Source organism: Mastacembelus armatus, chromosome 24, assembly GCF_900324485.2.
Source record: "Mastacembelus armatus chromosome 24, fMasArm1.2, whole genome shotgun sequence".
Taxonomy (NCBI): domain Eukaryota; kingdom Metazoa; phylum Chordata; class Actinopteri; order Synbranchiformes; family Mastacembelidae; genus Mastacembelus; species Mastacembelus armatus.
Window position 1 is genome coordinate 3,074,249 of NC_046656.1, and position 19,888 is coordinate 3,094,136.

At 41.6% G+C, this 19,888-nt stretch overlaps 1 protein-coding gene across 1 annotated transcript in view; it reads right to left on the reverse strand.

The window, feature by feature from the left end:
- Positions 1–19,653, reverse strand: part of mdn1 (midasin AAA ATPase 1) — a 64,500-nt gene extending 44,847 nt beyond the window's left edge. Inside the window, exons 1-31 of the mRNA XM_026318009.1 lie at positions 19,558–19,653; positions 19,038–19,264; positions 17,650–17,874; positions 15,106–15,213; positions 14,722–14,914; positions 14,428–14,637; positions 14,154–14,285; positions 13,874–13,977; positions 12,823–12,937; positions 12,538–12,725; positions 11,157–11,238; positions 10,923–11,018; positions 10,617–10,729; positions 9,790–9,938; positions 9,549–9,609; positions 9,016–9,227; positions 8,835–8,938; positions 8,321–8,465; positions 7,801–7,897; positions 7,567–7,680; positions 6,731–6,878; positions 6,500–6,607; positions 6,054–6,205; positions 5,170–5,348; positions 4,397–4,605; positions 3,765–3,911; positions 3,528–3,669; positions 3,306–3,440; positions 2,617–2,755; positions 2,214–2,346; positions 1,326–1,456 (exon numbers count right to left, since the gene is read on the reverse strand). Coding sequence (XP_026173794.1) covers positions 1,326–1,456; positions 2,214–2,346; positions 2,617–2,755; positions 3,306–3,440; positions 3,528–3,669; positions 3,765–3,911; positions 4,397–4,605; positions 5,170–5,348; positions 6,054–6,205; positions 6,500–6,607; positions 6,731–6,878; positions 7,567–7,680; positions 7,801–7,897; positions 8,321–8,465; positions 8,835–8,938; positions 9,016–9,227; positions 9,549–9,609; positions 9,790–9,938; positions 10,617–10,729; positions 10,923–11,018; positions 11,157–11,238; positions 12,538–12,725; positions 12,823–12,937; positions 13,874–13,977; positions 14,154–14,285; positions 14,428–14,637; positions 14,722–14,914; positions 15,106–15,213; positions 17,650–17,874; positions 19,038–19,264; positions 19,558–19,653 — 4,394 coding nt within the window. The remainder of the gene's footprint in view (positions 1–1,325; positions 1,457–2,213; positions 2,347–2,616; positions 2,756–3,305; positions 3,441–3,527; positions 3,670–3,764; positions 3,912–4,396; positions 4,606–5,169; positions 5,349–6,053; positions 6,206–6,499; positions 6,608–6,730; positions 6,879–7,566; positions 7,681–7,800; positions 7,898–8,320; positions 8,466–8,834; positions 8,939–9,015; positions 9,228–9,548; positions 9,610–9,789; positions 9,939–10,616; positions 10,730–10,922; positions 11,019–11,156; positions 11,239–12,537; positions 12,726–12,822; positions 12,938–13,873; positions 13,978–14,153; positions 14,286–14,427; positions 14,638–14,721; positions 14,915–15,105; positions 15,214–17,649; positions 17,875–19,037; positions 19,265–19,557) is intronic.
- Positions 19,654–19,888: the final 235 nt, after the last annotated feature.

The window sequence follows — 19,888 nt, forward strand, 5'->3', positions numbered from 1 at the left end:
TCTGTGCTAGGACCGATTCTGTTCACCCTGTACATGCTTCCTTTAGGATATGTCATTACGAAGCACTCTTAATTATCACTGCTATGCAGATGACACTCAGTTGTATCTATCTATTAAACCTGTTAACACAAACCAGTTAACCAGACTTCAAGCCTGTCTAACTGGCCTGGATGACCAGTAACTTTTTACTTTTAAACTCAGAGAAAACAGAAGTCATTATATTTCGGCCAAAAAATCTCAGAAATAACTTTTCTAAAATTATAGCTACTCTAGATGGCATAACCCTGGCCTCCAGCACTACTGGGAAAAACCTTGGAGTTATTTTTGACGAGGACATGTCCTTTAACTCACACATAAAACAAATCTCTAGAACTGCATTCTTTCACCTGCGCAACATTTCCAAAATTAGGAACATCCTGTCTCAAAATGATGCAGAAAAACTAGTCCATGCATTTGTTACCTCAAGGCTAGATTACTGTAACTCATTACTATCTGGATGTCCCAATATCTCCATAAAAAGCCTCCAATTAATTGAGAATGCCGCAGCCAGAGTCCTGACAGGAACTAGCAAGAGAGATCATATTTCTCCTATATTAGCTTCTCTTCATTGGCTGCCTGTAAAATATAGAATAGAATTTAAAATCCTTCTTCTCACATACAAATCCCTTCATAATCAAGCTCCTTCATACCTTAAAGACCTCATAGTACCATATTATCCCAATAGACCACTTCGCTCTCAGAGTGCAGGTCTACTTGTGGTTCCCAGAGTTTCCAAAAGCAGACTGGGAGGCAGAGCCTTTAGTTATCAAGCTCCTCTCCTGTGGAACCAGCTCCCAGCCTGGGTTCAGGAGGCAGACACTCTCTGTACTTTTAAGGCTAGACTTAAAACCTTCCTCTTTGACAAAGCATATAGTTAGGGCTGGCTTCAGGTAACCCTGAACCATCCCTTAGTTATGCTGCTATAGGCCTAGACTGCCCGAGGACCATCGGTGCACTGAGCTGCAGTGTCTATCTGTTGTTTATTGTTGCTGTTCTTTTCTCTCTCCTCTATCCACTCACCCCAACCGGTCGAGGCAGATGGCCGCCCAAACTGAGCCCGGTTCTGCTGGAGGTTTTTTCTTCCGTTAAAGGGAGTTTTTCCTCTCCACTGTCGCCAAGTGCTTGCTCATAAGGGAATTGCTGGGTTTTTAGTTTTAGTTTTTGTAAAGTGCCTTGAGATGATTTGTATTGTGATTTGGCGCTATACAAATAAGATTCAATTGAATTGAATTGAATTGAATTGAATGTGCATCTACTGTATTTTAGGCCACAGATGATGTATGTACCTGTTAAGTCTCTCTAACACGGAGTCATCTGCCAGGGAGATCTCATCCATGAGGAAGATGCCACCCCCCTTCATGGCCACCACCAAGGGTCCGTCATGCCACTGAAACAGCCGGCCATCCTCAACATCAGGCTGCAAACCCACAAAGATACAACATTAATAATTAATTAATTTAGTATGTGTACCCATTTATTCCTAATTAGGGTCACAGGGATCTGCTGGAGCCTATCCCAGCTCTCTTTGGATGAAAGGCAGGGGTACACCCTGGACAGGTCACCAGTCCATCACAGGGCCACATAGAGACAAACAACCTCACACACTCACTCCTATGGGCAATTTAGAGTCACCAATCAACCTTGGACTGTGGGAGGAAACCAGAGTACCTGGAGAAAACCCACACAGGGAGAACATGCGAACTCCGCACAAAAAGGCCTCTGCTGGGTTACAAACCTGGGACCTTCTTGCTGTGAGGCAACAGCGCTAACCACTAAACCACCGTGCTGCCCAGGTACAACATTATTTTTCCAGAAATCAATTTTATAGATTTGCTTTATCTTAATGACTTAATTCAAATGTAACATTATCCTTCATATGCCCCCTCTATGTGCACCTGTTCAATTACATTTGAAGCCCTACAACCTTGGAACAAAAAAGTTTGTAATTGTCCAAAAACCTACAGACTGGACTGTATGTATTAATCTTGATTCTTTAAACATCTGGTAGGGCAAAAACTCAAGTTGGATGAAAATGAAAAGTTAAAGAGATAAGACAAGATTGTCAGCTTTTGTTGTTGTGCATTTTGCTCACTTCTGCCTCTGGGTTAGTCTCTGCCTCTTGGAGGTTTTTCCTGTCTATTTGACATTTGCAACCATTGTGGACCAGTCAGTACCTGATGTGTGTGTCTGACAGGTCGCAGGCCTCCCAAGAAGTCAGACGTTTCCATGTGTAGGTGACAGTTGACTGAAAAAAACTTCTGCCCAGCCAAAGCAGCAAATAGCTGGCAGATCGTAGTCTTTCCACATCTGGTGAGGGAATAGTAAAAATGCTTAGCATGATTAAAATAAACACAGATGCAGTAATTAAGAACCCTGGATGCTCAAACAGTTCCTCAGATTCTTGAATTTGGGAAAGAATAAACTAGACACTTAATCCATTTTGTAAATGCTTTAGTCTGGCTCTAGTGGTGTGATCATTACAGTCATCTCTATTATGGTTAAAAATGATCACATCCATTTGATGTGATCATCATTTGTGTGATCTATCCACATGATCGTCAGTCAGTCAAATCTTACCCAGTATCTCCTACAAGCAGAACAGACTCTCCAAATCGAAGCGCCCGTCCTACCAGCACGGCCAGCCTCCTCATACCATGTGTCCACACAACATGGCGGAACTCCTCTGGAACTTCAGCAATGCTGTCAATGTAGGGACCTGCCAAGTCAAAGCATTGAGCCAACATGACACCGTGTTTATCACACAAGCTAGATGGCTACATACTCTCCTTTTTACTTTTTAACTGAATTGTTTAGTACTGTATGTGCATCAGCTTCCTCTTCAGCACAAAATCAAACTAAAGAAATAAGGAGTTTAATAGGTGTTCATGTGCTAAGAGTGGTTAAATGTGACCTGTGAGGCTGTGGAATCGACAGATTTTTGTGGATGAGGACAGAAACACTGAAATTCCTCAAATGGATTTAAACCAGGAACCTTGCATTCACAGGTATTTATCTTAAACCACTAGGCCATCAGGACTATTGGAGTTTCTCCTGACAGCAATCAACAATAAACATTCACCAAGGTCTACAAACAATTAGGGTATACACAAATTTTTGACTTGATAAAACCTTATCACACCCACTCTGGATTCACTTTGCATTATTTTAAATAACTTTTGATAGAGTTGCAGTAGACATACTTTAGCTGTAAATGCTACTGTGACAGAGTGAGGTGTATCGTTAAAGCGAAGAGTTCCTCTACTCACTGAATTGGCTGGTCACCTGCTTCTGAGAGAACAGGCTTTCAGAGTTTACTACCCTCTTAAAATGCTTCTCCAGGATGGAGAGGATGGTGGCCTCTTCCTCAGGCTTCCTGACACGTCCTGCCAGCAGCATGTATCCTGATGAGGAAGACATTAGCTTTGTTCAGGGTTTTAGTGAAACAGGTGTCAGCTGGTGATTTAACAAACATGTTTTACAGATCTTACCATCATCAGCCAAATGCTGCAACCAGTCTTGAGTGGCTTTTGTCTCCTCCTCCAGCCTGTAACGGTCTGCCCAGCGGAACAGATCTCTGAGTGTGATGAAGCCATGTTTCCCCGCAAACACAGAGGATCCCCTGCGTAATGACTAGGGGGGGAAAACGAATTCCACACATGCAGTCAGGCTCACCCAGAAAAATAAGAATTTTAGTGCAGTACATCAACATACAGGTCTTCTGTTACCTGAAGGTCTTGCATGACCTTGATCAGCTTGGTGCAGTAGGATGGAGGCAGGCTGCACCTCTGATGGAGGATGGTTTCTAGCTCTCCACTGGGCAGCTCATCAAAGTGCAGCTCCACAAAGCGATTCCTGAAAGCCCTGGAGAGCACCTGAAGGTTCGGAGGACATTAGTTAGTAAAGGTTAGTCAATCTGATTTTACAGTTCGTTTGATAATGACAAACAGATTGACCTTAAGATCATTCCATTCACCATGCTGAATGCACAACTACAAAAAATGCTACCTTTTTAGGTTTATGTCCAGATTTGAATTGAGCCTTAAAGAAAGTGTGAATGGTGATGTAGCTGGTTGGTACTATTTTCAGAGTATCATAAAAAAAGATGTGGCAATGATTCATAAATATCATAATCCCATGTAGCATTGCATTTTTAAAGACTTTTAAATTTTTTATCCTATTAAAAGCATGGCACGGGTGAGATGTGCAAGGTAAGGTGTGTGTTACAGGATTTAATAGTGGTCCATCAGATGCAGTAAAAAGGATTTATCCTCTAGGATGAAACACCGTATATGAAGGCAGCCAAAATGAAACCATGCCATCAGACACAAATCCTTCTCAGGCTTAACAAATGAAATACCTTTCTACCACCATAGAGACCAGGGGGATTCTGGGTAGCAAACAGCATGAATCTGGGGTGGGCCTTGATGACTTCCTGTGTCTCAGCCACAAAGAGCTCCCTATTGTCATCCAGCAGCCTATTGAGAGCCTCCAGGACATCAGTGGGGGCAAGGTTCAGCTCATCTAGGATGATCCAATAGCCTTTTCTCATGGCATCGATCAGAATACCTGGTGCACATGCACAAACAAGCAACACAGCAGTCTGAGGTCCCACAGTTCACTTGGCAGACTACAGAATGTTCAGAATATGACAAAATGCAATTTCCTGTTACCAGTCAAGACTAAAATATATTATATATGATGATATATATCATATCTATCATAACAGTGATTATTATAACTGAACCCAGGTAAAACCCACCACTAACAAACCCAAGGAAAAAATTTACATACTGTAATTTCATTATTATTTATCTTTACAATATATATATCATCATATTTTGTATTGTGGTATATATACCATAATATTTCAATAAATCCCTAGTAGTTTTGTCCTTTGGATGTCATTGCTCTCTCTTACATCATAGCTAATTCTTTCTTAAATCTAAAATTCATATATTCTTAAAAACTGTAATATTCAAGTCACACCTAGACATAACTATTTGAGATATAAAGGCCTTTTAGATGTGAACTGCACACATCCATTTCTAGAATTTATTTTGTAAATATATCAAATTAGTGACACAATCTATCAAAGCCCACCACAGTTAGCAGGTAAACAAGTTCTCATACCCTCTTTAAACACCAGCTTGCCCCTGTCATCTGATGAATAGCAGCCTATGTACTCCTGGATGTCAGTGTGTTCATGGTTGTTGATCCTCACACATTGGTTCCCGGTAGCTGCAGCCAACCACCGAATCAGGCTGGTCTTCCCCACAGATGTCTCTCCTTGGATGAGCACTGGATGAGTCCTGTGAGGTCACAACATTAAAGAGAGTGATGGTAGTGCTAACTATTGATTTCTCATTGGCTCAGTGTGGAATGATGTAACATGAGTGCACCAAATTAACCTAAAGGACTATTGAGCAGTCAGGATAGGGTCAATGTGACACCATGCATTAAGCTTTGCTGATATGGTAAATGCTTATTGGTCCAGATTGGATAATCAGACTTTGAGGCTGCTGTTGCGCACAGACATTCTTTTGGTCTGGGGCTGTTTTCTATGAGCTGGGCTGGGACACTAAAAAGTTTTAATGCCACAAAATGAAATCATATTTACATTGCACTACCAACTATTTTTCAGAGGTTTGTGATTGTCCCTCTCTTAATTTTAAAATGACAATTCCCCTGTCCAGAAAGCATGGCCAGGTTTTTCACACGAAACCACACAGCTTGTCACTGACTAGACTGCACACAGTCCTGACCTAAACTCCATCTAACACCCTTGTCCTTTATACAACCCAAATATAGGCATAAAAGCCTGTCAGTGCCCAGCAGGTCACTGGCTGCAGGGGAATTCTGGCCAACCACGTTTTGTCCCAATGCACTTTGATGCATTATTTCCTAAAGGGCCTAAATTAACTCTGTCAAAATGAATGTCTGGCCATTTATAGATGAACCCATTGATTTGGGGGAAATAATGGGCATGGTGTCAGGCTGTGCGATGGTTTTCCTACCCAGCAGATACCACTCTGGCAAGGTCGCGGAGGTTAAGCTTGACTGAAGTAGTGAGGATATAGCTGGGGTCCAGAGCCAGCTCCAGCTCTCCCTGGTGGAGCCAGTAGCCCTCTACCTCCACACAAAGTTGGCCTGAAGGGGCCGGAATTGGCTGTAGGCAACATAATGAGAAACTATTCATGAGCTGTCCACAGACATCCAACAAACATAAATATTCTTGTCCAAAAGTTACCTTTAAAACACTTTATCTGGACGTTTCCATTGCTGACCAAAATAACTGTACTCTTATAATTATATTATTTATTGTGTATTTATTATTAGTAAATTATTATGTATTATTAGATACTAGTAATTGAATTCCCATGGGTTTCAACTGAGTTTCAATATTAATTGGAGTAATTTCTGCCATGTAAAGTGCGTAGGTGTGCTTGCAAGAGTGTCTTACTTGTTTCAGACATTTGGTGTTCCCCATCAGGATGTGCTGGCACACCAATTTCTGGACCAGAGGGTAGGAGCTTCTGTCCAGCTGAGTCAAGAAGCTCAGGCAGAAACCCTGCGAGCATCAAGCAAAGAGTGTGTCAACTCAGAGTACTTACTTGCATGGCAATATTAATCATTTTCTCTTCAGTACCATATTCCTTTAAAAGAGACCATTTCTCAGTAGCCCCCTACCTACCTCGTACAGTGAACGCTGCACACTGCTGCAGGGGTTTTCTGCCACATACTTCAGTGCCCTGCACAGAGTCCGCAGGCTATAGTGTGGTCTGTGTCCTCTTCCATCCACCAGGTGTGACTTGGCTTCCTTTCGGACTGCCAGGTAAAAACTGGAAACAAACACATTTACTTAATTCATTATCTATGCCCACTTATTCCTACTCCTACTTTACTTTACATTTGCAATCAGGTTCCTGGTTCAAAACCCGGCCTTTCTGTGTGGAGCTTGCATGTTCTCCCTGTGCTTGTGTGGGTTTTCTCCAGGTACTCTGGTTTCCTCCCACAGTCCAAAAACATGTATGTCAGGTTGATTGGTGACTCTAAATTGCCCATCGGAGTGAGTGTGAGTGTGTGAGGTTGTTTGTCTCTATGTGGTCCTGTGATCGACTGGTGACCTGTCCAGGGTGTACCCTTGCGTTTCACCCAAAGAGAGCTGGGATAGGCTCCAGCAGATCCCTGTGACCCTAAAGAGGACTCAGTATCTAATAAGCATCTTTGTGTCTCCCAAACATTAATCCTTGTCCCAGAAAATAGAGAAATAAAATAAACAGAGATGCTATGCAAATTTCTGTATTCCCACTAATTCTACTTAGAATGTTGAAATCTGATATTTTGACAAACACTAGGAATCTCCACAGACTTTTGACAAAGTGGTTTTAAAAGAAATTGTGTCTATAATTTGATTTTCAACTCCACCACAACACACAGTCTTGTCAAGACACAAATCATGTGGAACCACAGTTCCTTTTGGCACTACCTGGAGAAGGGGCAGATCAATTTTACCTAATGTAAAATTACCTTATAATACCACTGATGACATTCCTGTGTTGATTCAAGCCCTTGAGGTAGTCTGACACCAAAATCCGTAGGTCTCCCTCGTTCTCCAGCTCCTCCACATAAAGTTCAGTAAACCTGTAAGGTACCAAGGGAGAAATGTAGCATTATTGCTGCGTGTTAGTTATCTGGTTTCAAACTCTTACACTGTTAATATGCTCTGTATGTCATTTTGTCTGCACCACTGCACATTCTCACCTGTTCCTGAGGCCCAGAGGCAGGTTCCTCTTCCCCACATCAGTAGCTGGGTTCATGCAGGCAAAGAGGCGAAAGTCTGGGTGGCGAACCAGGGACTCTTTCATCAAAACAAACAACGTTAATCAACAATGACACAATGACACGTGTCAAAGTGCATCTGGGACAAATGACACAAATCTAGCCTGGTGTAATCCTTTTCATTTGATCATTGTTTCTGTCTGAAAAATGAGGAGTTTGAAAAATTGCACTGCAGAACTTTAGTTTCTCTTTAAAATGTCACAATGTGACAGTTATGGATTGGATTTTATATCTTCTGCTACTCCTACTCCTATCTACAAGTTGAAAATATTATTTGACTGTATCTGCCAACAAAAGTTCAGATTTCAATTACAAACAGTGAATTTAAGTTATTCTTAATTTTGTATACAAATATTGAAAGCTGTATTCAATAAAGGATTTCAAAGGATGTGACAAGCAAACAAGGTAGGGGCTTTGATAATGTCTTCACAACAGTCCTCACCAGTGTCTCCACGGTCCAGCAGCACCAGAGATCCAGCATTGCCCTCCAGGAGTCCACTCAGACACTCCAATGTCTCTGCTGCTGCCAGATTGATCTCATCCAGCAGTATCCAGTGGCCCTTCTTCACTGCCTGAGCCAGCGTTCCCTACAGAGGAACACACAGGAGCACACAGTAGAACACAGCTGGTACACTGACAACATTCATGAATATAACTTGGGTTATACAGTACTAGACATGAATGTGTGTGACAGCTACAAACGGGTTGAAGGAGATATACAATACTGTACTAAAGAACTGTGCTAAAGCAAAGAGTCCTGCCACAGATGGTGTGGACCCCACAGAAACAGCCTGAATTCACAGAACTGATGCAGCTTCTTCAAGATGCTGCAACAACCTACCTGTCGACTACCAGAGGAAACTGTGTGTTTTTTAAGTGTAGTAACACAGTGTTTACTGCTCTTTTCATGAAGTTCATTAATAAATAAAAAAGTATCCACAAATATAATCTTTTACCTCCACAAAGGCGAAAACCATGGCAGTCTCACAGGCTCGGATCTGCTGCTGGGTCTGACTAAGTTTTGCCGCCAATGCCTCCCACTGCTTCTGCAGCAAGGTAGCTGCACAAATACACATCGAATATTAGGCGCTGTGTGACAGTAGTCAGCACACTAGATGTTATTATTGTTTACACTACCATCCGATTTCTGCTGTAGCTCCTTATTTAGAGCTGACTTGCAAACGTGGTCCATGAGTTTGAGCAGATCATTCCAGCGTTTCGCCCGGAAGCAGGTCTGAACATGGCCCAGGAAGGTCAGGTTCTGCTTCCTTGAGTAGGTCTGAGAGAACAAGTCCTCGAAGGCCTCCCTTAAAGGAAGCAAGATTTGCTTGTGGTCTACTGGCTTGTACCTGCATTAGGCAGAAATGTGTTAAACTGGAGTTTGGCTTCAAAACAGAACTGAAAATCTTAGTTTTATGGCAGAGAGCATACATGCTGTGTTGCTGCACCTATTAGCAGTGTGTAGAAATATGCTAATCAGTTTTTCCTCTTTTTATTGTCAGTCTCACTGATTTAACCCTTTGTTTGACTATAATGCCATGATATTCCATTTAGTTTTTCTGTAAAATCAAAATGTATCATTTTATAATTTATGTGATCAAGACTTAAAATTCAAAAGTGATGCAAATTTTTGTGTAAGACTTTTAAGGTTCAATTAGTGGGTCACTCACCCTCCAAGAAGGTCAGCAGTGTCGCTCTGCTGGTTCATGTTCACAACCCACAACCTGTGCCCTGGACAGAACACACAACAGATAAAATGTGAATCAGAGACCATTTGTAGTCATTTCCAAAGCATTTTGGGAATGAAAATATTTCAACATGCAGACAGGACGGGCAGTGTTTGTGGCTGACCCGCTCTACCTGCTGACCCATAACTGGCTCCAATATGTGTGCTTATAAACCTGCACGGACCTGTGACTCTGGCCAGGTGCTGCACAGTGGAGGTCTTTCCGGTTCCAGTCTCTCCTACTAGAAGGACAGGCTCTCCCTTGGCCACACATACTGCCAGCTGTTCTAGCAGTACAGCAGAGGGTCGTGTGGCAGCAAACGTCTGCTTGTCCCTGTTAAAAAAAAAAAAAAAAAAAAAACACATTCAGTTGTGACACAGTGGGTTGTATGTTTAGTAGAGTTTTTTCTATGTAGTCACTGGGACGAGTGTCAAGCCTCCTATACCATAAAATACCTTATCTGAATATGCTTGAGGAGTAAAATATTTTTTAAAACATCACTTTATCCCCACTTAAACCATTCTAGTGAGGTGTTTAAAAAATATACAGTGCCCAATAACTATCAGTTACTCTAGTTAGTCTATCAAATTACTTTTTCTAATAGAAAGAATAGTCAATTTAAAAAGTTACATCTCACACTAACTGCACAAACCACAGAAAAGAGCGCTATAAAAGTTTTAAGGTCACGATGCTTAAGTGTAATACCTTCACATTACTTTAATTCTCCTGTTACCACATGGCACACTCATCTGATGCTAAAATAACAATGACCACTTCTGTTGCTTCTAATCTAAATTTGACACCCATACATATTGGCATTTGGAAAGAACTGATGCCGATATTTGATGGCTTTGATTAGTATAATGCATTTTCAAATCAATTTGATATGAATTTAATTTAGTGCAGGGGTATATTTGGTTCAGTAGGTAAATGCTGCTACAATAACTAGCATGTACTGTGTAGTGTAAAACGAGGTCACAAGATAGTGGGTGGGCAGGATGTCCCACTTACACACTCAACTGCACCGCTTCGGTCTGCTTTCGACCCAGAGTGACTCTGCCCACTGACAACTCCAGCTCGGTCATTGAGATGCCAGGCTGATACATCTGACAGAAGTGCTGGGCCTGGAGACAAGCAGTAGGTGAAGAGTTCAAAATTCCAACGTTGTTTTTATATTAAAAATGCTTAGACACAAATGCAGACATTTATGTCAAAAATACCATTTTCATTTTTGTTTTTATCAGTCAATCAATCAGTGTTTTACATAAATGTCCGCTGTAAACTCAATCCCTTTGCCAAACAGAGGTCAATAAACACCTTTTCTTTAGAAATATTGAGCTTGCTTCCAATGATCTCAGCCATTTGTAGGCGACTCTCAGGACAAGACAGCATGGCTGTGAAGCAGTCAAGAGCCTGACAAGAAGAAAAGCAATGAAAAGGCATCAGCCAATAAAAATAATATACACTAAATAACACTGTCATAACAATAAGAATGGGCTATGCTAGAGGTAAATGGCATATCTTTTTGTCTGTTAAGGGGTACAGGGTAACCTCTTGGAAGACATGTTGTGCTGTGGCAGAGGAGGTGCTATCAAAATTGACGCTGATCCGCTCACACCATTTCAGCAAGTCCCTGTGGAATCAAAAAAAAAAAAAAAGATGAAATGAATATGAATCTTACTACGTGTTTGTAGTAAGTAATGTGTGTGTGTGGGCATTTAGTTGTCATGATTAGGGTTAGGATCAAGGAATGCATTGTCTATGAGAGTCTTCGATAGTGAGACATGACTGTGTGTGGATACATTTTAGATGAGTGCAAGAGAAAACGTAATTCCTGCACAAGACATAAGAGAACAGGAGGAGTGGTATTAAGAGCATGACAGAAAATTGCTGAACAAAGTTCTTCATACAGTATGCCACCATATTATCATTGCATTTAGAACATTTTTCAAAAATGCAGCAGTACTCTCCAATTCCTGGAAACACATCTTGATGTTTAAAATCAGCAGAGCTCCTATTTAATGATCAGAAAGCTGGTATTATTACTAACTTTGGATCAGCCTTTTACTGCTGTAAAATGACTGATAAAACAATAGGTAAACTAAAGTAAGAATGAATGTAAACCTAATGTTAATGTATCTTGTTCAGAATCATTAATCCTACTGACTCACAACCAACACAGTGTATGTGCAATGCAGTCCAAGCTATAAAGGTATGACATCATCCATTAAAGCTGTAGCACGTCGTGAGACATGCTTTAGCACTGGTTGCATAACATGGACTGTGGTTGGGGGGTGCCCTGCAGAAAAGTTTTGTGAATCACTGCTTCGATGAACCATAACAAGCATATGAACAATTCAAAAAGCACCCAAGTGATGTCTGTAAGTAAGGACATGTTTATAAACCCGTTTATAAAACTGCCTAATGAAAATGTGCTGTTGACCTGGAGAATCCGTGATTCCAGCCCATAGAAGAGAGGACAGTACAATCAATAATGTATTGACCACAGTAGCAGCTAGTGGAAAGCTAATTAATGTCATGGAGTTTGCTGCTGAAGACTGGTTATGACTGGGTTTGGGGGGCAGGGTGTCTGACAGATGCAAGACTAAGAGGGATAAAGCCTTTTATGATATGCCTGACTGACGATTACTGTGAGGAAGTGGTACAGACAGTCCAAACAAAGGATACAAAGTGTTCTTATATCATACAAAATATGATTGTGTATGATCCTGTCGGAATTAAATTACATGGACAGGGCCAATTACATGAACAGGGCCACTGTACATATTAGACATAGAACAGTTGAACATAAGGTGTTGATTCTGATGTTTCATACTGAAGACAAAATCCCAAGGTATGACACCATTTTATTGTGTCAAATTTAGATTTAAAATATCAGACAAAGGAAAGTGAAGGGAGCACTGAGCCAGACCTGAGAGATAGGATTCTCCCCTCCAGCGGGGTGCTTTTTTTGTCCTCAGACTTGTGCTGCTGGCTATCTTTAGGAGTTTGGAGACTGCTTATGTCCAGGTCAGAATGTTGCTCCCCAGTGAGTTGGCAGTAAATATCCAGTAGACGATCTGCCACCAATGTCAGCATTGGATACCTGTTGGTGAGTACCTAAATGCAAAGGAACAGGGTAAACTAAGAAAAGGTGAGGGGAATTCTCACATACTACAGCAGCAACATAAAGAGAGGAAAGTAAAATTAAGATCACCTTCTTCATTTCTTCCCGTGTCATGCTGCCTATTTGCAGTTTGGTCCAGTACTTGTCCAACAGTGCTGCATGCGAGCTCTGTGGTTTGTGCCAACTGCCACCACTGTAGTACATCCTGCAATACATAAGCATGACTTAATATTAACTGTTACTCATGTCATTTCACTTTTGTTATGTTCCAAAACAGAATATCCAACAAACCCACTTCATGCTTTGACTGACCAGGTGTGGAACAGTGTGAGGATGTTATGACAGCAGGATTTTCAACTGTGGCCATTCAGGACAGTAACACTCTGTCATGGACAAACCTATATTGTTTGAACCATACTGAAACCTTAATAATCCAACAAGATCCAAGAGGCTGAACATAGGCCACTATGTGGTATTAATAACAGGTACAACCATCACAAGTGTGAGGACAGGCATTCAAATAGTCCAAAATCATGCCACTGCCAAAAGCTGGCAATCACATATGATATGTCATGATCAAGCTCCTTCATACCTTAAAGACCTCATAGTGCCATATTATCCCAATAGACCACTTCCCTCTCAGAGTGCAGGACTACTTGTGGTTCCGAGTTTCCAAAAGTAGAACGGGAGGCAGAGCCTTTAGCTATCAAGCTCCTCTCCTGTGGAACCAGCTCCCAGTCTGGGTTCAGGAGGCAGACACTCTCTGTACTTTTAAGGCTAGACTTAAAACCTTCCTCTTTGACAAAGCATATAGTTAGGGCTGGCTTCAGGCAACCCTGAACCATCCCTTAGTTAGTTATGCTGCTATAGGCCTAGACTGCCCGAGGACCATCGGTGCACTGAGCTGCTGGAGGTTTCTTCTTGCATTAAAGGGAGTTTTTCCTTTCTACAAACACCAAGTGCTTGCTCATAGGGGACTTGTTGGGTTTTTTTGTTAAGTGCCTTGAGATGATTGTATTGTGATTTGGTGTTATACAAATAAAACTGAATTGAACTGAAATGAATGTATATAAAAGCTCAGAATGTAAAACTAGACCAGCAAAGCTGCATATGTACATTTACATGGTAATGATACTGTTACCTTCTAGTTGCAAAGAACTGATATCCAGGAGAAACGTCAATGCAATCCTCTCGCCCTGGAATCATCAGCTTTTTATTCTCCATCAAAGGCAGGAGCACAGATATCTAAAAAAAAAAAAAAAAAAAAAAAAAAAAAGATAATTTCAGTCCAGCTGTGGTTTGTCCCAGTGCTATAGAAGGTTTAGTTTGTTTCGAATTTATTCAGTTTGCCAGGCTAAGAATGCACTAGAAAAGAACATGTGAAAGCTATACTCGATACAATTATCAAAGTTTTAACTCACCACATCCAGAGGTGCATGGTCAATGTCTTCCAAGAGAATCCACTGGCCTTTAGACACAGCTTGTGTCAACGTTCCTGGCTGCCACACAAACTTCCCTGGAATGTCAGTGCAACGGTACATCCCTAACAGCATCTGTGGCAAATCACAAAACACTTTTCAGCCTTACATCCAACCAAAATTGAAGAAGCAGAGGGTGAGATATTCTGATTTATAATCCTTATAGGTCAAGCCCATAAACCGACATCCATTGAAGTATGAGTCCATGTGCTCTCACCTTGCTGTCAGTTTGATCACCAAGTTGGACTTTGAGAATCTCTGTAGCTTTTGTGTGCCCTGTGACAGCTGCCATAAACTCTACCAAGGCAGTTTTGCCACATCCTATAGGACCCTCTAGGAGTACAGGTTTCTGAGAAGCTACAGCCAAGGCCAGTCTTCTCAGATTACGGCAAGTTGAGTCCACTAGCACAAGATCCTTTGGATTCATCTATAAACAGAGTACAACATTAACAAATTAAAAAAAGTAAATCAAACAAAATCAAAAATAGGGGCCCATATAAACATAACATACTTGTCCAGCATGTCTAGGAACTATCCTAGGTAGTACAACCCCACAGACTGCTACAACATTCTGGGACAGGTCTTCTGATACCACCTGGCCTCTGGTAAACTTATTAGCTTGTTCCTGGCGCCACATCACAGAGCCCTGATTGGCTAACACAAGGGCCTTCTCTGCCTCCAACTGCTGAGTTTCTTCCAAAGTTCTAAAGACAAAATCAAAGCAAAGGTCATCAGAACATCTTATTACAGCTTGGTATAAACCCACAATACCTTTCACTGCTGTACAAATTTCAAGGTAACGTGCACAGAAAACCAATACATTCTCCACAATACTATACAATAATGGATAACAATGATGATAATGATCATTGATTACAAAAACAACGGTACATACTTCATTTTCATGTGCAGGATCTCATCACTTGTTAGCACTTTTCTCAGAAATATAGTTTTCTGATTATCAGTCATGTGAGAGACAAGTGCTAAACAATGGGCCGTGTACCTGTAGTAAGAAACACAGCTTGTTTATTAGTTAAAAAAGCAGAAAGCAAGAGAAGCAAATATGCTGTACATAAAACAGTATCAAAGACAGACATGAAGGAAACTGAGCAGCAGCAATATAAATTGCAGAAAACTATTAACACATTTTCTGATTATTTTCCCTCCACATTCTAAAACCAGCCTGCAACACCAGAGATCACCAAGCCAGTGTTCCCTGCCTAGTATATGTGCAGTATATGCCTAGTACATATACAGTAGGCATATACTGCACTCATCCCCGATTCGTGTCTCAGGCCCACCACCGAGGGAGCTGACTGTTGAGCTCTGGTTTCCAGAGGATGTTCCAAACAGGGTGAAGTGACACAGCTTTGAAACATCTTATCATAAGTCTGCGATGACCTGACTTGTGACCTGTCCAGGGTGTACCCTTGCCATTGACCCAAAGAGAGCTGGGATAGGTTCCATCAGATCCTTGTGACCCTAAATAGAAATAAGTGGGCATGGATAATGGATGGATGGATGAATTATCACAAATCTTCTATCTGCAGACCTCATCAAACCTGGTAATGCTCTCCCAGAACTTCATTGCAGTTTCCCTGCTGCTGTGACTCTGTCTGTCAAGCATACAGTGGGTACGGAAAGTATTCAGACCCCTTTAAATTTTTCACTCTTTGTGTCATTGCAGCCATTTGCCAAAATCAAAAAAGTTCATTTTATTTCTCATTAATGTACACTCAGCACCCCATCTTGACAGAAAAAAACAGAAATGTAGAAATTTTTGCAAATTTATTAAAAAAGAAAAACTGAAATATCACATGGTCATAAGTATTCAGACCCTTTGCAGTGACACTCATATTTAACTCACATGCTGTCCATTTCTTCTGATCCTCCTTGAGATGGTTCTGCTCCTTCATTGGAGTCCAGCTGTGTTTAATTAAACTGATTGGACTTGATTAGGAAAGGCACACACCTGTCTATATAAGACCTTACAGCTCACAGTGCATGTCAGAGCAAATGAGAATCATGAGGTCGAAGGAACTGCCCAAGGAGCTCAGAGACAGAATTGTGGCAAGGCACAGATCTGGCCAAGGTTACAAAAGAATTTCTGCAGCACTCAAGGTTCCTAAGAACACAGTGGCCTCCATAATCCTCAAATGGAAAAAGTGTGGGACGACCAGAACTCTTCCTAGACCTGGCCATCCAGCCAAACTGAGCAATCGTGGGAGAAGAGCCTTGGTGAGAGAGGTAAAGAAGAACCCAAAGATCACTGGGGCTGAGCTCCAGAGATGCAGTAGGGAGATGGGAGAAAGTTCCACAAAGTCAACTATCACTGCAGCCCTCCACCAGTCGGGGCATTATGGCAGAGTGGCCCGACGGAAGCCTCTCCTCAGTGCAAGACACATGAAAGACCAAGATTGAACTTTTTGGTGTTAATTCTAAGTGGTATGTGTGGAGAAAACCAGGCACTGCTCATCACCTGCCCAATACAATCCCTACAGTGAAACATGGTGGTGGGAGCATCATGTTGTGGGGGTGTTTTTCAGCTGCAGGGACAGGATGACTGGTTGCAATTGAAGGAAAGATGAATGCGGCCAAGTACAGAGATATCCTGGAAGAAAACGTCTTCCAGAGTGCTCAGGACCTCAGACTGGGCCGAAGGTTCACCTTTGAACAGGACAATGACCCTAAGCACACAGCTAAAATAACAAAGCAGGGGCTTCGGAACAACTCTGTGACCGTTCTTGACTGGCCCAGCCAGAGCCCTGACCTAAACCCAATTGAGCATCTCTGGAGAGACCTGAAAATGGCTGTCCACCAACGTTCACCATCCAACCTGACAGAACTGGAGAAGATCTGCAAGGAAGAATGGCAGAGGATCCCCAAATCCAGGTGTGAAAAACTTGTTGCATCATTCCCAAGAAGACTCATGGCTGTACTAGCTCAAAAGGGTGCTTCTACTCAATACTGAGCACAGGGTCTGAATGCTTATGACCATGTGATATTTCAGTTTTTCTTTTTTAATAAATTTGCAAAAATTTCTACATTTCTGGTTTTTTCTGTCAAGATGGGGTGCTGAGTGTACATTAATGAGAAATAAAATGAACTTTTTTGATTTTGGCAAATGGCTGCAATGACACAAAGAGTGAAAAATTTAAAGGGGTCTGAATACTTTCCATACCCACTCACCTCTTCACCAAGACAAGTACTTCAGTGACATGGGAAAGATGTTCAGTAGTGTTGTCCTGCTGAATGATGAAATCTGGTCCAGTGTGTTTGATGCATTTGTTTGAATCTGAGCACACAGAGTGCTCCAGTATACAAGTCAATATTGTACATGAGTACCATTATAAATACAACAAGACACCAAGAATACTTTTTTAGGATTTGTTAGCTTATTGGTCTACAAAACAGATCTAAAGAGGAAGCAGGTACATACCCTCGAACCATGATATCACTGGTGAGCAACTGGGACACACAGGGACTCCAATCCCACAGCCTTCGAAACTTAGCACAGTCACTCTGAAGGAAATGTAGGGTGGCACCCATGAGGTCCCGCAGCTTCATCCTCTTGGGGCCATACTGAACAGCTGATGACTCTTCACTTGTGAAAAAGAGCCTCTGAAATACTGGAGGGGCATCGTTGAAGTACTTTGCAGCAAACCTTATGTAGAGGAGTAGAAAATTAATCAAAGTTGATGTAGCTTACCGCAAGGTTAATAAGACTGGCACAGCATCCAGCATTTTTGGAGCTTCACACAACTAGAAACCACCTATTTAGACCTCCTTTATTCAGGATTACTTTATCCACTACGTAGTGGAACTGCAATACTGAATTCACTTCAGTACGTTTTAAGGTGCACTACAATCCCTGCATGGGGGTCTGCAATCAAGGCCGGAAAACTGGAAACAATTTCAAGATCCCAGACTCTAAGGAAGCCCAGGGGCCCCAGGCTAACTGGTTACTGTGTTTGCTTTGGGGTGATTTTATTCATTGTCAATTTGCGTATATATGTACCATAAAACTATGTTAACATCTCAAGAGACAGTACAAGGAACAGTTCCACATTTACAGGAATAGATTTATTTGGTTTGCGTCTCTAAAAGAGATGAGAAGATAATGAATGATAATGAATTTCATGCATTTTAGTACAGAGCTTGAGTCAGAATGTGTTAGCCTAGCTTACAGCTAGCCTGGCTTTGCCACCTCCAAACACCTCTAAAGACTTGCAGTGGTTTGGTGAGCCATTTATTTCACATGTACACAAACAGCAACTAAGGAACGACAACTTGAAGTACTGGAACTATTTCTTAATGAACAGTGTACCAATACACACAGCAGCTTTGTGAAGACTGCAGCTATAGTGTGGGTTGCTGGATATGGTCAATGAAAGTTAAATATGTTTTAATTTTGCTCACAGAACATGCACAACTGTTCGAAACCTGGCAAACTTACTCTGACAAGCCTTTATGAAAGTGAAATGAATGTTGTCCAGTCTAGGGCTAGGTGTTTCCCAGTCTTTATGCTAAATCCTGACTCCAGTTCTGTATTTGATGCACAGATGTCTTTTACCGAGATTACTACTATTTAAAATTTAATGTCGTGTCTTGTAGAAGCACTCTAAGTCAAAAAAGTCATAACACCTTTATCCTTTACGTTTATATTGCCTCAAACTGGCCATATTCCGCGCACACACGAATATGCTGACTGGTGAAGGTTAGTCTAGCTGTGTGTACTGATGCAGCACTAAGATCTAAGATCTGAATCTTTACAGTTCAGGGTGAAGGGGGGAGGTCTCACATCAAAACTGATTTTACACCACTTACACCACTACATCAGGGCTGATGTTGAGGAGTTTGCTGAGGGCCACACACAGGCGTTCATGGAGGTCATGGTTGATCTTGCCACCAACTTTGACCCTTTCTGCATTCCGCTCCAAAAGGTCCAGAATTAGGGGCCGGAGGTGTCGTGCAATCAGCAAAGTGTAATCTTTGTCCAGCAGCAGTTGAGCCAAGCACTCCAGAATACATTGCCTGTCTTGCTGGTTCCATATCTAAGGAGAGATCATGTGGCAGGAAGGCCAGAAATGAAACACTGTCTGGTTGATATGAAAGCCTGATAAAAATTGATTTCTCTTAAATATTCACAACCTAGGGGTTAATAAGGCAGCAACATATACATATATCTATCTATATATAGATATCTATATATAGATAGATAGATATAAATAAACGCACACCAAAATGATGTGATTTATGGATTGACCACAGTTTGAGTCAGTGTGTAAGTAATCAACTATAAATATATTGTTGTATTCCATATGTGCCGGAAATGAACATATCTTACCTGTTTTGACAAAAAACGGCTCAGTTCGTTGTGACTTTTGTCAACATGTCTAGATATGGTGCCCAAAGACGACAGGCTCAATTCTAAATTTTCCATCGTGTCATGTGTCGCCTGAGGAGCAGCGATCTACGCTAGAAACAAATATCGTCTTTTACCGTTGCTAACAGAAACTGCGAGTTTCATCCCAGGGTATTCTGTCCGAGCTTGTGTTCTAACACACACATGCACGCTCCCGTTGCTGCTGTTAAAACCCCGTCCACATGTAAGCGACACACAAATCCTTCCGGGTCAGGTCGAATCGTCGGCGTCGCGCCTTAATGACGTATGCGGA